Here is a 15,820-nt window from a genome sequence, read left to right on the forward strand (position 1 = left end):
AGTCCTGACAGAAACTCTGGGGGCCAGACTTTCAAATACACAAAAATTAAATCAATATTTTGGGTTTAATTGAAATATTATTTTAGTAATATTTGTATTTTCTTTCAAAATGTCGGAAATTTTTAGGAATTACCAGTGAGATCTATCAATGAGATCTATCCCTATTATCTATGCAGCAGGCCACCAGAGCCTGACAACAGAACAGGCCAGGCCCCTGAAAATCCCAGAGATGGGCCCTCCACCATTGTGATTTAGTACTAGTATTGACTCATTTTTGACACTTTTAACCCCTTTTAAAACCAATTTTCTTGCATGTTTTATCCTCTTTGTGCCAATTTTATCCATTTTTACCATTTTCTTCAATTTTTGCCACTTCTTAACCCCTTTTTGATAGTTTTTTAAACAGTTTTTGCAACTTTAAAACCACTTTTTGGAACTTTTAACACATTTTTGTTACTTTTTGTCTCTATAACACAATTTTTGTCATTCTTTAACCCATTCAAACCACTCATCCTGCATGTTTTATCCTCTTTGTGCCACTTTTTTTATCCTTTTATCCAATTTTCTTCAATTTTTGCCACTTTAACCCCTTTTCATTATATAATGTCAACATTTTTGCAACTTTAAAACCCCTCTTTGCCACTTTTAATACATTTTGATAGTTTTTTGCCTCTTTATACCAATTTTTACCATTCCTTTACCCATTTAAATCACTTTACCTGCATGTTTTAGCCCCTTTGTGCCACTTCTATCCATTTTGCCACTGTTTTTTTATTTTTTGCCACTTTTTGACCCCTTTTCATTACTTTTTTTGCACTATTTTTTATCATTTGTAACCATTTTTTATATTCCCCCCTTTTTCTCTTTTACCAATTCTTGCCACGTTTTGACCTCTTTTCACCACTTTTTCTTCCATTTTTTCCCTTTTTGCCACTTTAAAACCCATTTCGCCACTGATCACCTACCTTTGCTGCTCTCTAACCTCTTTCTGTCACTTTATCTGGTCATTTTTGCAGCACTTCTGCCAACCTTATCTCTTTTTAAAATATCTACTAAATATGACATTACATTTCTGCAAAAACAGATCAAATGTGAAGTCACTCTGAAAATATTTCAATATTAATTGTTTGTGGGATGGATTTAACAGCTGCAGACTTTTAAAGCCAAGGGATAGTCTTAAAACCACAGCATCTTCTTTCCCTGCTTTTCTTAATCTAATGATCTAATGGGGGACGGACAGGAAGCTTTGGGAGGCCTGATATGGCCCCTGGGCCGCCAGTTGATGATCAGTGGTTTAGAGCTTTAGTGAAGATCCTGAACCCACATCTATTTGTTACCATGCTACAACCAGCAGGGGGCGCCAACAGCAAACAAATAAACAATTTGACACTTCTGTTATTAAAGTTCCTGCTGTTTTCTTGTTTATTTGCAGTAAAAATGAACCTTTTTGGATAAGTAGCTTTGGATTTAGGTTTCACATATATAAGTTTGACCTACTGATGTAAAAACAAAAGAACACCTTCAAAACTAGATGTTTAGTTTTCCAGTCAAATTCCAAAACAAACCCAGGTTCAAACGTCCCATTGTTTCTGAACTCATCCCGGTGAAACTGTGGGGTGGGTGTGAGTGGGATAACATTTCTCTGTGTCACTGCACTCACATCCCTACACACCTTCAATGACAACACACCCTCCTGAATGATGTGGGCGGAGCTTCTTCGTGACTTTAACTGGTGCGTAACGCGCCTCCGTGGTGTCATTACGCATAAGGAGCTGTCCAAGAGCGCAGAGAGACGGAAATTTAAAGAAACTTCAGCAAAGTCACGGCTTCATTTACGTCCTCTTCTTTGAAGAAAAACCACCATGGTGTTTTATTTTCCATGACTGATGTGTGCAGCTGATTGGTGAGTCTCTTCTGTTTTCTAAATACTTCTTTGTCTGGCATGTTTTTAATCAACAGGATGCTCCTGAAGAATTTATAACTTTATGTGTCAAAAGAAAACAAATGCAGACATAAAGTTATAATAAAGTATTTCTATTGTAAAAATCAGAACTAAAGGATAGTAGCACAAGTTAACAAACACATTTAAGGGTTGAGTTTATATTATTTATGTTTAGAATAATATCAGCCATTAACTTAATGCTTTCTGAGTCAAAAATGCTTCTTTGTCAATGATGCCATTACAGATAAACAATAACATTAAAACTGGGTAAAGGCATCCATGATATGAAGGTTCATGATAACCATATTTTATTTATTTATTTATTTTAGCTGAATAATAACTACTCCTATCAAAGTAACAAATCATTTTACAAAATGTAAATGTGAATCCCTTTTATTAATACAGAATTAAAATGGATCAAAATGGGTCAACAAAGATGAAATCAGACAAAAGGTGGCAGAATGTGCAGGAAAGGTGGTGAAATAGAGCTAAAAAGTGGGAAAAAATTGTTAAAAACAAAGAAAAATGGGTTAACAGAGGTTAAAGAACTGGGGGACAATGGCACAAAGTTTGTCTGAAATGGCAAAAAACAGGCATAACAAGAGATGAAAATTAGTAACAAATGGATTTAGAGGAATAAAAAATGACAAAGTAGTGAAATGCTATAAAAAAAGCAAAAAATGGGATGTAAAAGAGTCAAAAATGGGTAGTCAGAGGCAAAAAAATAGGCAGAAAGTTGCAAAATGGGTAGAAAAAGTGGTGAAATAGGATTAAAAATGGCAAAAATGGGTTCATACCCATTCTCTGGGTTTACTAGGGTCCATTCTCTGGGTTTATCAGGGGCCATTCTCTGGGTTTATCAGGGGCCATTCTCTGGGTTTATCAGGGGCCATTCTCTGGGTTTATCAGGGGCCATTCTCTGGGTTTATCAGGGGCCATTCTCTGGGTTTATCAGGGGCCATTCTCTGGGTTTATCAGGGTCCATTCTCTGGGTTTATCAGGGTCCATTCTCTGGGTTTATCAGGGGCCATTCTCTGGGTTTATCAGGGGCCATTCTCTGGGTTTATCAGGGTCCATTCTCTGGGTTTATCAGGGGCCATTCTCTGGGTTTATCAGGGGCCATTCTCTGGGTTTATCAGGGGCCATTCTCTGGGTTTATCAGGGTCCATTCCCTGGGTTTACTAGGGTCCATTCTCTGGGTTTATCAGGGGCCATTCTCTGGGTTTATCAGGGTCCATTCCCTGGGTTTACTAGGGTCCATTCTCTGGGTTTATCAGGGGCCATTCTCTGGGTTTACTAGGGTCCATTCTCTGGGTTTATCAGGGGCCATTCTCTGGGTTTATCAGGGTCCATTCCCTGGGTTTATCAGGGGCCATTCTTTGGGTTTATCAGGGGCCATTCCCAGCTAAATCTGTAGACATGAAGGCCTGAATATTCCTACTGCATCAAAATCAACAAAGAAAAAACAATAATACTTACAATCCAAAACAAACACGAAGTAATCCATTTTGTCTGTTGGAGCAATCAAACCTGATTGATTAGATGGAAAAACTGATCAGGATAGTCTGAACTAATACTAAGATCTTGATCAATAACCATGATTTTACAGCATCTGCATCACATGGTCTAAAAGCGGCTTAATTCAACAAATGAAAACAGATAAGGGAAAGAATCTGAATATATAGAGATGATAATGTAAAAATGGTAAAAAGGGAAACAAAACAAGCACAACACGGCCAAAGTAGTCATGATTACCATGCTCTCATTATCCTGTCCACAATAGTAGCTGAACTGAAACCTGATTAATTGTGCAGCTCTGTGCAGATCCTTGATTCATGAGCAGTCGTTTGTCCAGTGAGGCTGTTTTGGAAGAACATTTGTGAATATATTCGACTATTATTGGTCACCCCTAATCAAACGCTGCTGTAAGGTGAAGTTTGATTGGGTGGAGTATTTCCTCTAAAAATAATCTTGTCAGCTCTCTTTGCTGCTTTTGGCTCAAACCTCATGAAGGATTTTCTTCCTCCTCCTGACGTCTGTCGTCAGAGGAGCATTACAGAGGAATGTGCTGGTGCTAAAGATGGTTTCGGCTGCAGGAGCCGGTTCTGCAGCTTCGTGAGCCAGGGTAACTGGTCCATCAGGTGCTGGTCTCTGCAGGGATGCTGGAACTTTAAAGCAAGAGCGAGAAATAACTGAGACTTCATTCATCCAGTCCAGTTTATTTCAGAGCAGTATCAGGATCACGGGGCCACCTTTGACCCCCTCACCTTTACTGTTCAGTAAAGCTAATTCAGTGAAGGTTTAGACAAATGAGACAAATATAATAAGACAAATAGCTAGTGATTCTTAAGGATTTTGGATTCTTAATCAGATTTTAGGGGGGGTCTACCATGTACTACCTGGTCAGGGTGGGAGCTGCTTCCTGCTGTAGCGTGGCTCCTCTCCTCTTTCAGACACTTCAGCCTCCTCTCATCATGTTTTAATTCTGCCTGACCTCTTGTTTCTTCTCCGTCTCCAGATGTTTGCTGAAAAGAAGAACAGATCCCAGGGAGTCAGAAAGCTCCAGATGTGATTCCCATTTCGTTTTAGCGCCGTCCAGGATTACCTGAGCCTCCATGAGAAGTCCAAAGGTCCGCTGACCCAAGAAGCATGGACCCCCGTCTTCAGGCAAACCCTCAGCTCCACTACGGGGTCAACGGGGGTGCTGCTCGAATCACCAGACCTGGGGTAACTATTTAAGAACCACTCCAGGGCTTATTATAGAAACAGGAACATTAATATAGTAATATAGCTGGAAAATGGAGGGATTTTCTTGACACCAGTACTGTAGCTTTGCAGAGCTAATGCACTGTCCATAATTCCATGTCTGAAATAGACCAGACCAGAGAATGGCCCCAGACAAACCAGAGAATAGGCCCCTGATAAACCAGAGAATGGCCCCTGATAAACCCAGAGAATGGACCCCTGATTAACCCAAAGAAAGGCCCCTGATAAACCCAGAGAATGGCCCCTGATAAACCCAGAGAATGGCCCCTGATAAACCAGAGAATGACCCCTGATAAACCAGAGAATGGCCCCTGATAAACCAGAGAATGGCCCCTGATAAACCCAGAGAATGGCCCCTGATAAACCCAGAGAATGGCCCCTGATAAACCAGAGAATTGCCCCTGATAAACCCAGAGAATGGCCCTTGATAAACCCAGAGAATGGCCCCTGATAAACCAGAGAATGGCCCCTGATAAACCCAGAGAATAGCCCCTGATAAACCCAAAGAATGGCCCCTGATAAACCCAAAGAATGGCCCCTGATAAACCCAGAGACTGGCCCCCTGATAAACCAGAGAAAGGCCCCTGATAAACCCAGAGAATGGCCCCTGATAAACCAGAGAATGGCCCCTGATAAACCAGAGAATGGCCCCTGATAAACCAGAGAATGGCCCCTGATAAAACTGTCACCATGATCTGGTCTTATTCCCATAGGTGGATTCCTTCAGGTAACCTTGGTGTTACTCAGAGGACACAGCTTTGTTTAACTCTGCCACTGTCAGATAAAGATCTGTTCAGTCATCCAGTCAATAGTGGTGTTGTTCTATTGTGGTCTTAAACACAGAAAACTCTCAGGTATCAGATGAACAGCTGATTATTTAAACCGCCGTGTTTACACAAAGCGAGCAGTCATCACGCTCTCTGAGAAATTACACCTGCTTAAGAGCTTCATCCCCTCACATGCCTCAGGGATGACATTCATTATCAACAAACAGCCAAAGCAAACCGGTTCAGCTGCAGTTTTCTGGGTCCTGAGACTCCTCATCACAATAGGCAGAATCCAGAGCAGCAGAAACCGGCGCGGCAGCGTTCATCTCTGAGTGGTTTCAGTTGGGTGTTTCTCCTGCTGCTGTCTTTGTGTGTCTGTCGGTGTGTGTTCATCAAAACACTGAGGAACTTTTCATAACACTGATGTCAGCAAGAATCGCTGTTTACCTCGCCAACCACCAGCTGAAGGTCATCGCCTCCAAATGGCTCAAATGAGCAGCTTCTCCTCTCCTGAAGTGTCATTAGATCTAAACACAGCTTCTGATCCTAACGCTGTAATGTCCACTGGTGGCAGGAATAACAAGCAGGTTTAAAGTCTGAACAGTCATGATGTGTCCAGACTTTAAAAATCTCATCAACTGCTTTTTTTATGTCAAGAAAGAGCAAAAATGGAACTTTCTGACTGCGTCTTCCCCTCAGATCTGTTCAAAGTCACTAACGCATTGTTAAAGGGGGATTATGTGTTCCCTATGGCTTTAAAAGGTGAACTCGATCATTATCAGGGCTGAAAAAGGCCTCATAGTAAAGCAGCTAAATCAACAGTCACTGAGAGCTGTCACTGGATCTTCCATTGTGTTATTTCTCAGAGGCAGCTCTGTTTGAAGGAGGACAGGTAGCCATAGAGGTGAGGCTCAGATGGGGAGGGGAGAGGAGGGAGGGGCAGGTTTCCGACAGAAGAGAGAGGGGCATTTGAGTTTACGGTGGGAAAATATTCAGAGGGTTGGGAGGCAGGGACAAACAGGCCTGTGTTCGGCCCGTACACATGACTTCTGTGTTAGAGAGGCTGAGTTTGTTAGTGATGAAGAGAAACGTTAAAACATCTGCTGAACTCTATCAGAGTGGAGGCTAACATTAGCAGCAACTACTTCTTTGGATTTTTATTTTTTCAGCACGACCAGGGGCTAAAAGCAACCCAACTATCCACACAGATTGTACCCTCGGCTGTGTTTACTCCCCACATCCTTTACTCCTTCCATGCCCGTGGTAATATGCAACGACATCCAGAGCACTACAGAGATTGTGCCAATCCTTCCTCTTACCCTATGGTGCCCTCAGGTGAACTCATTCACCAAATCCACATCTTACTTCAGCCTCAATTTTTGGCCAAAACATAACTTAAAGTTCTGCACAGTACTGTATATGACAGAGTCATGATTTCCTAAAAAGAGGATGTACAAAAACTCCCTCTGGGTTTGTTGTTCTCAGCTGTGTGTTCACACTGAAAGGACAATAGTTCCTTCAGGTTAACCCTATAGAACCCATTATAGTGCCGGCGCTATGATAAGCATATCCATTTTTGATTGGCTGTAGATTTGAAACTAGATAAGATAGATTGATCATTCTTTTTGCATATAAAACCTGGGGAGTTACACTTATTTCACAAATTCACCGTGTTTCAGAGCACTTAATCGTTGCAGTGATGGGTTTGTAAAAATACACAATAAAATGCATATAGCAAAAATCTTTATAAACAAGACCACGGGTATTTGCAGCACATTCTACATTGAAATAAACATCATCACATTGTGGGCATGACCTCTCACATGATCCTTGAGTGTCCCTACCTCATAGGCTCCCCACCCCAACAACAGGAAGTGGCGTATTTTCCAGGGAGTTGTATCTTTTTCCGTGGAATACATTGAAGAACTTAGCCTGCACACGTACTCACCCTCGCTCTCATTTCACCCCTACTATTTTTTTTTACAAAAACAGCCACACAACCCACACACACCATACAGCCATCACACACACCTTTGACACACTTCCACACATATGTAGTTATGGATTCACAAAATCCCAGTCATGCCAAACAGTTTTAGAGCTGGCACGAAGCTTTCTAACTAATTACAGCGTTGGATGAAGAGTCCAACTACTCATCTGGCTCGGTGTTTTTACATGTTACAAAACTGACTATATCTCAAAAAGCAAATTATGTACAGACTCCAAATAAAAACTATTTTCTTTTTCTTAGGTTTGTTGCACTTTTAAGCAATTTACTGTAGTAGTTAAGACATAAGTCAATACATATTACTAAAACTTGGGATATAAGGGTTATATTGATGTAAAGCACATAAGCATGCTCCCAAAAATGGCACTATAGAGTGTAAAAATGTAAGAACATGTCCTGGCGGACTTGCACAATGGTAGGTTTTAAAGGGTTAACTCAAAGGCTCAAACATGACAACTTCAGACAACTTTTCATTAAGAATGCCATCCGTCCATATATATGACTATCTTCCCCTAATCCAGGAACAGGTTGCAGTAACATCAGGCTAAGCAAGTCAGAGCAAGGCAGACATCTCTCTGCCCACATTTTCCAGCTCTTCCCTGTGGCATTCCCAGTTAAAATGAGACGTATAATCCATACAATTAGTCCTGGGTATCCTCCGAGTTGGACTCACCTGGAAGACCTCCACAGGGAGCGACCAAGTCATCCTAATCAGATGCTCAAACCACCTTAACAGAGGCTCCTTTCGAGGAAAAGGAGCAGCAGCTCTACTGAGATTTCTCCGGATGTCTGAGCTTCTCACCTTATCTCTAGTGCTGAGTCCAAACACCTTCACGAGGAATCTCATTGCGACAGCTTGACCCTGGAATCTAATTCTTTCAGTTATTACCCAGAGCTCATGACCATAAACCAGTAAATTTAGAGCTCACTCATGGACAAAAGTCTGAGATACTTGAACTCCTTCACTTGAGGCAGAGACTCACTCCCCACCCAGAGGGAGCAATCCATTGGTCTGCCATGTCGATGTGTTCTGCCAACTTGTGGGACTGATGTCAGTTTACAAAGCCAGCTAGCTTAAGTGAGTACAACTTGGAGGAGCTGCCAAGTGCAACATTAAGATGCTATTTTACTTTACTTGAAGACTCGTTTACTCCTTAGATTAGGTGATCTGATAACTAAGAAAAGCCTTGATGCTAGTGTGAATACACCCCAATACCTCCAGAGGAGGAACAGGTTCTGTCCGCTCAGACCACATGTGAAGCTGGTCTGAAAACACACTGGTTTGGAAGTGTGAACACTCATGCATCATGTATGGCATTAAAGGCCGTTCCCTGGACCAGGAGAATGCCTAATAGTCCAACCTTAATATGTTTTCTAGTTTATTTCATCAAGCCATATTCACTAATTCCTACTGTCCTTTTGCCCTGACAGGATGATGATACTCTCCGATTCCTGAGGCAAGAAGAGCGGGAGTGCCTCAAGTTCTTTGACAAGACTATCGACTCACTAGAGGAGGATCTGGAGGATAACGACAAAAGGAACCGGCAGGTTCGGCCTCCTTTAAGCCCCAGTCGTCATGTCTCAGAGGTTGATGGACCCCCACCTTCAAGTTCCAGCACAGGAGCCATGGTGGCCTCCCTTCTGGCCAGCTCGTCCAGCCCCAAAGACCATGACATCATAGACCTTGTTCGACCGGATCCAGACTTGGTGCAGACCAGGGAACTGGTCTTCAGTCCCACCAATCCAGGTAGAGTACAGAGGTTGATTTTTGCATGCATCTTGTAGGTCATATCCAAGATTTTTTGTTTGACATGGTTTAGGATTAAGAGATCCAACTCCACAACTACAAGACGTTTTTGTACGTGTTTGGGTGTTTATGTTTTATCTAAGGCTGGCTGCACATCAGAGGATTTGTAACTGGTTCTGGAAGACCACATAAATACAGTCCAACTCTCCTAAAGCACTCACTAGACAACTCTGTCTGACCGCAAGACCTGTTTGTGGTACCAGTTTCACAGTTGAGATTCACAGTTGAAACCCATGATTGTCAACTTTGGCCCAAAACAGGCCCAAAACCATCCTGAGTGCAGCCAGCCATAGTGAAAGTATTGCTGAAGAAAAAGTCAGTAACTACGGTCCCAAAAAGACTAATTCCAGTCATCCATATTCTAATCTACAATTTGTTCCTCACAGATTTCCAAAGTATGATTCAGACCCCTGAAAGCCACTTTGAGATAAAGCCAAGGCATGATCCCATGGACAGCTTGCCTTCAGAGTACAACCCCCCTTTACCTAGTGGGAGCCTTGGGCCTACAGACAGCCACTCCTCTTACCACCCTCCAGGCTGTATCCCCACTCCAGTTCTGATTGCCCAGAAGATTGCAGAGAACCAAGGAAGTGGACCCACAAACATAAGTCCTGCTGCACTTCTCCGACGTTGCAGCCTGGAGTCTGAAAAACCACCAAGCCAAAGTGCAGATCCCCTGGTCAAACAGGGTCCTCCTACCTCTGCAAAGCCTACCCGCTTCCCTGCAAACATCAGCCTGGTCCACGGCAGCAAGGAGCACCAGAGTCAGTCCTTACCTAATGTGAGCATCAATGAGAGACGGGCACAAATGCTGGCAAATCTAACAGGAACCTCGCACCCTCTGCTGCAGGATGACAACCAGCAAGCCGCAGATCAGAAGACTCGAATTCCTCCCACTCGCAGCATTTCCTTCAAAGATCCCGCACCGGACAAATCCAGGATGGAGGCGCTGTCAAAGCTGGGCCTGAATCGGGGCAGAGCCATGTCTGGGGGTATGTCAGTCCTTGTCGCTCCTGATGGTACCACCCTACATCCTCCAACAGATGCAGTTGACACAAGTGCCAAACCTGTGGAGTTGACTGTACCCCCACCAACAGAATCCAGCACTAAACTGCCAGAAGTATATGTGTCAACGCCGCATCACAGCCAGATTGAAGTTGACAGAAAGGCAGAGATCGTGCGAACAGATTCCATTGGGAGCAATGAACGATTCCCCTCGCCTCCGCCAGCCATTGAAAGCAGCTACTATCCACCTCCTTTGGAAATCAAGCCACCCATATCGCCTCCAGTTGAGGTGGTCACCTCACCAGAATATAACAGATACGGCGGAAAATCTATTGTGATCAACCCCTCCATCTCCTCCAGGAGTGAACCTGCCGCAATCTCTCCAACCAGCCCTGAACCTAAAGGCCTCCCACCGGCGCTGGCTAGTCCCACCGAGTTTAACGACTACGGAGGAAAGACCAAAGTCATGAATCCTACAGCCATGCCCAGGAGTGACCTCCCTGACATTCTCAGCTCCCATATCGACAAGAGTCGAAGCTTGCCGGCCAAAGTAGAGCCTTCACCTACAGAGCTCAACAGTTATGGAGGGAAGACCCGAGTCATCAACCCATTGGTTGGGATAAGCCCGGCAAAAAGTGTCAAAGCTCCTGCCCCAACCCCAGCGCCAAAACCTCCACGTCATTCCTACCATGGCGCTCTTGCGGCGCCGAAACCAGCGCAGAGAGGATTCTCACCTGAAAGGCGAAGACCCAGCTCCATGTTTAGACCTCAGAGCATCACCGTGCAGTTTTCAGGAAAGGGGGCCATGGACGAATCCCGAAGGGCTGCATTGAGGAAACTAGGACTGCTGAAAGACTCGTGATAAACTCTTGGAATCTTTTTTTCAGTCTCAGCATGTTGAGACTGTATTTCTTTTGTACTTGCTGGTCGATGTAGTACACTAGAAGGTTCTACACTCATGAGAACTACTTTTACCAAGGAATGGAGTCTGTGGTAGACTTGCACAGTCAGTTTTCATATCCTGGCCATAAAAAAACTGACAAACAAGTTGGACACGGTGCAGTTTTGACACTTTTGGAGGTAGATTCGCAACTTTTTGTTGCCTCTGGTTCAAGAGCACCCTTGTAAAGATAAACTGAGTGAAACTGATGCCATAAAAACAAGCTTTGTCTTTGCTACTGGGGGGATCAGATTACATGTGATCTTACCTTTGTCGAGCAAAGGACGCTAATTGTGAGACTTTTAACTTCGAAAGGAGAAATGCTGGAGGTATTCTATGTTTTTATAGTCACCAGATACAACAGAAAGACCACTCATTCATCTCACAGACTCTTGGAAAACCCTGCCCGTCTGCAGTAAAGTTAGGCACTGTAGATTTGAACAGACAACTCAAACAGGATTTAAAAGTCTACTTTTTGGGGACTAGTTTTGTAGACATGCGTTATTTGAGAAGGTGTTTCTGGTACTAGGACCATGTCATGTGCAATTACGCAGAAACACACAACTATAGGACTAAAATTAGCTTTGAGAAATTAGATAGAGTAGCTAGAATAAATATTAAGGGCATTTTCACACCTAACCGGTTTGGTTCAAAGGAACTGAAGTCCATTTACTTGTGCTGTGTTTAGAGCTGTCGGTAATACTGTTGAGGACCAAAAAAAAAAAAACATCCCAAGACCTCTTGATAAGGTGGCTGCTTTTGTTCCAACTCTCTGGTGCGTTTTGTTCGTCTTAAGAACACCAACCAGCCTCAATCCAATCTATCTGCGAGAAGCATTGCATTTAAACCAGCTACCATAGCCAGTCCAGCATGTGTTACAGACCGGACAGACCTGATGGGTCTTCAGCGTTCGTTTGGATGGATGAGTAGGGCATGGTTCAGAAGGATTACGGTCTTGATAAGTGCCTTCAGGGACTCAGTACATCAGCATGGTAGTTCTGAGCTCTGGTTTTGCCTCATTTTCAAACAGTATGGTTCTAGGTGATAAATGGAAACAATACAAGAAGCGAGGACCAGAGCCAACGTTAGTCCATGTGGTTGGTTGTCTATTTTTAGACTGGAAAGTGTCTTCGGAGCTGTTGCAACCAGACATGAGCCAAGTGGTCTATGTTTACTTCTGGGATCATTCCTGCAAAAAAATTGCAAAATTTTTTAAATCAAAACTTTTTTGTTTAGTGCCAATTCATAACCAACATTATCTTAAAATACTTTACAAAGAGGGCAGGTCTGGACCGTATTCATTATGTTAAGGAGAGACTGTCCTTGCACCTCAGAGCCAACCATTCATCAGTTTTCTCCACTGCTTTTCCCTTTTGGGGTCACGGGGGACTGGAGCCTGTCCCAGCTGTCATTGGTGAGAGGCGGGGTCCACCCTCGGCTGGTCGCTGGTTAATCACAGGGCTGAACTGAGCATTGTTTCTGCATGGTTTGAAATAAATCTGTGCTTTAAATGGTCACAAACAAATGCAGGCATTGGGTTGTTGCAGAGGCATCTGGGAATGCATGAAAGACAATATATGGCTGGTTGTAGTGAATGGATTGACCGGGGGGGGGTCTTTGGAGCCCCCCAGCTTAGTTGCGCCCTTCAGCCCTTTAAGACTTTGATCCAGCCTTGGTGTAAATGTTCGTCTCAGATGCATAAGACTTTTTTTTTTTCAGCATTTTAAATAGATTGATTTACAGTTAAAGTATGGAGAAGAATTCAGACTGAATGGTCAGTCATGCTGATCTGGAAGGCAAAATTGTTTATTTAATCTTTAAAACATGCATCAGTTAGACACTAGGACTCCCACCTGGCAGTAGCATGCCTCAGGGAGGTATTCAGTGACTGGAAGCTAAGTAAAAGTACAGTTGTGTGTTCATCTATGAGTCCGAGTGGAGAGTTGTGCAAAGTTTGAAGACAATCCCACGAGCAGTCTTGAGCTTTCCAGCTCACAATAATGACCCAGGCGAAGGGAGGACCGTAATACCTCCAGCACCGGCTGTAAAAACCTAAAACAGACATATAAACATGTTATTTTTGTCTAGTTTAACTTATATATTGTGTTTACTGTGTCACTTTCCTTCTAGCAGGTGAAATTCATGTTAACATCAGGCTGTGAAGTTTTTCCTCTCTCCTTACATGGGAATCTTTAGGTTTTCACTGGTTCGTTTACAGACTTTGGGCATTTTACTCAGTGGTGTGGGCTTTTTAGCACTTTTGGAGCAGGAACAAAATGAATAATTTTCTATAAAGCCTTTTTATTACATATGAAACTTGTTTTAGTGGCTTATAAAAAGCAAACAAAGCATGAAAGACTGTTAAAGTGGCCGTCACGTCCTGTTTCAGTGATTCTAGGATCTAATATCTCTGTTTCCATGGAATCCGTTGTCCTGGAATAACTCGGCTGCAGATGTTACTGTGAAGAGAGCCTGGGGTTTTCTTGAAAATCGTATATCTGAGCACAGCTGGAGGATATTTTTACTCCACGGACAAACCTCCCACACCAAACCACAGACTGTGGAATAGGGTTTGTGGACAGGACTCGGCAGAGGGAATACTTTAAAGCTGCTCTTTAGGGATGGGCGAGCACATGGCATTGTAGAAAACAACAAGCACTAAAACCACCGAGTCTACAAATACATCCCAGTGGACATGTGTGTTTATATTCTGTTGATAACTTTGCTGTTTGTCTATTTAACTGTAGAAGAAATAGTGTGTGTCTCTGTATGTCTGTGTACGGGCTGGGCAGCTCACGTAGTTTTAAGATCATTTCATTCTAAACAAGATTTAGGGTAAGGCAGAATCATAAATATCAACACACTGATGTTGACTAAGAAGGAAGATTATCTGCCAGTCCTAATGTTCAGTAAAGTTTACAGTAAAAACCACTAACATAGCATGTTTACTGACCATAAGACTATCTAAAATAATCATACATGTTTGGATAAAGGGGGATTCATCATTGCATTTTTAATCTAATTTAGGAGCATTTATATTATTTGTAAAAGACAACTTGCTTGATACCACGGTGACAAAAACAGAAGTCCTAGGCATCCAAACAAGGCAATATTTTTCTTTAAGCCATCAAATAACTGCATGCAAACTCCTGCACAATGTCTTTATTGCACAAATCCAATTGCAGCTTTTGCACAGACGTTGCAGGCTCTTAAAATAATTTAAAAATGTCAATGAAAAATTGCAGGCAAACTCTTGCACATGATCTAAGCTGCATTAACACATTCCTGTATGAGAGTTGTAGGCACTTTAATAAGACAATGACTTGCCTTGAAGCACCAAAAACTGCAGACAAACTATTGCAGGCTAAAGAGGCTTACTGACTGCTACACTTTCAGAAAGAAAGGGCCTCTGAGGAACTCTGTGCTCTGACTGCAGGAAGTTATTATTTTTTAACTTTCAAAAACTGCAGGCAAACTTCTGCAAACTATCTTAATTGCATAAAAACATTGTCAGCTTTCCTGTGCAAAAGATAAATGCACATATGTAGGGTTATTTCTTATGATTTATTTCCAGACTTGCAGGCAAACCCCTGCTCACTGGCTTAATTGCACAGATAGATTTGTAAAGGCAAGTCTAAGTGGTGTAGATAAAACTTCTAGAAACCCAATATTGGGCAATTTATTGTTTTCAATGATTAAAAATGGCAGGCATTGTGTTTTATATGTTGGAAACTTTTTCACCAGTTCCACCATCTTTCCAAATGTTGCTCACATATTTCTACCATTTAGGCTGTGCTTTCTTTCTCTCTTTAGGTGAAAATATGCCTGAAGATCGTAAAGTTTCTGCACTGTAGGATACATCATTTTTTTTCATTTTCAGAAATATTGACGTGTGAAAATGTTGGCAATGTTTTTGCACAATTTAGCCAATGTGTAGGAACACGCCTGCAGTTTTTGGTGTCGATGGCTTCTAATTTTGTTGCTGTGGTATAAAACAGGTTCCAATGTGGTTTCAATTTTACTGCAACTGTAACAAATGTTTTAAAAATATTCAGATTGAGATTTGATTACTGTCCCGTGTTGCCCGGCCCTACTGCGTCTCTATGTTCTGTGTTTAATCCAGACTCTGGTTCTCTGTAGTTCACCTACAGTCACTCTGAAGTTGATCTGATGTCACACAGGTAGAGGTTCTTCTCCTGTGTGAGTATCTGTATGATTTTTGTTTACAGACTCCGGTTCTCTGTAGTTCAGCTACAGTCACTCTGAAGTATTTAAAGGTGCAGAATATTACACCTATCTGTAGAACAGCTTTCCTATGAGGGCATTTTTCTGCTAAATGAGCAGATGGAGGGGAAAAGGGATGAATAGTGGTACGACAGCCTGCTAAACTCTAAACTGTATAAACTGGTCTCTGTGTGCTGTTGAATGTCTGTCAGTCATTAAAGAGATTAATGTCACCTCTCCTCTAATGGTTTTTCTTTCATTTAATCTGGAATGTGAAGAATGGAAAGTGCTGTTGAATGATCAGCCAGGTCTTTGAAATATTCACCTGAGTGGAAACTTACAGGATGGTTGAAGGCAGTGG

At 42.4% G+C, this 15,820-nt stretch overlaps 1 protein-coding gene across 1 annotated transcript; it reads left to right on the plus strand.

Annotated features, from left to right (window-relative positions):
- The first annotated feature begins 1,769 nt into the window (after positions 1–1,769).
- LOC121505235 (proline and serine-rich protein 2) lies at positions 1,770–15,614 on the plus strand. The gene is made up of 4 exons (XM_041780361.1): positions 1,770–1,903; positions 4,461–4,669; positions 8,915–9,230; positions 9,677–15,614. The coding sequence occupies exons 2-4, from the start codon at positions 4,592–4,594 to the stop codon at positions 11,155–11,157; spliced, it is 1,875 nt and encodes a 624-aa protein (XP_041636295.1). The 5' UTR covers positions 1,770–1,903; positions 4,461–4,591; the 3' UTR covers positions 11,158–15,614.
- The last annotated feature ends 206 nt before the right edge of the window (positions 15,615–15,820 follow it).

This window comes from Cheilinus undulatus, linkage group 23 (assembly GCF_018320785.1).
Source record: "Cheilinus undulatus linkage group 23, ASM1832078v1, whole genome shotgun sequence".
NCBI lineage: Eukaryota > Metazoa > Chordata > Actinopteri > Labriformes > Labridae > Cheilinus > Cheilinus undulatus.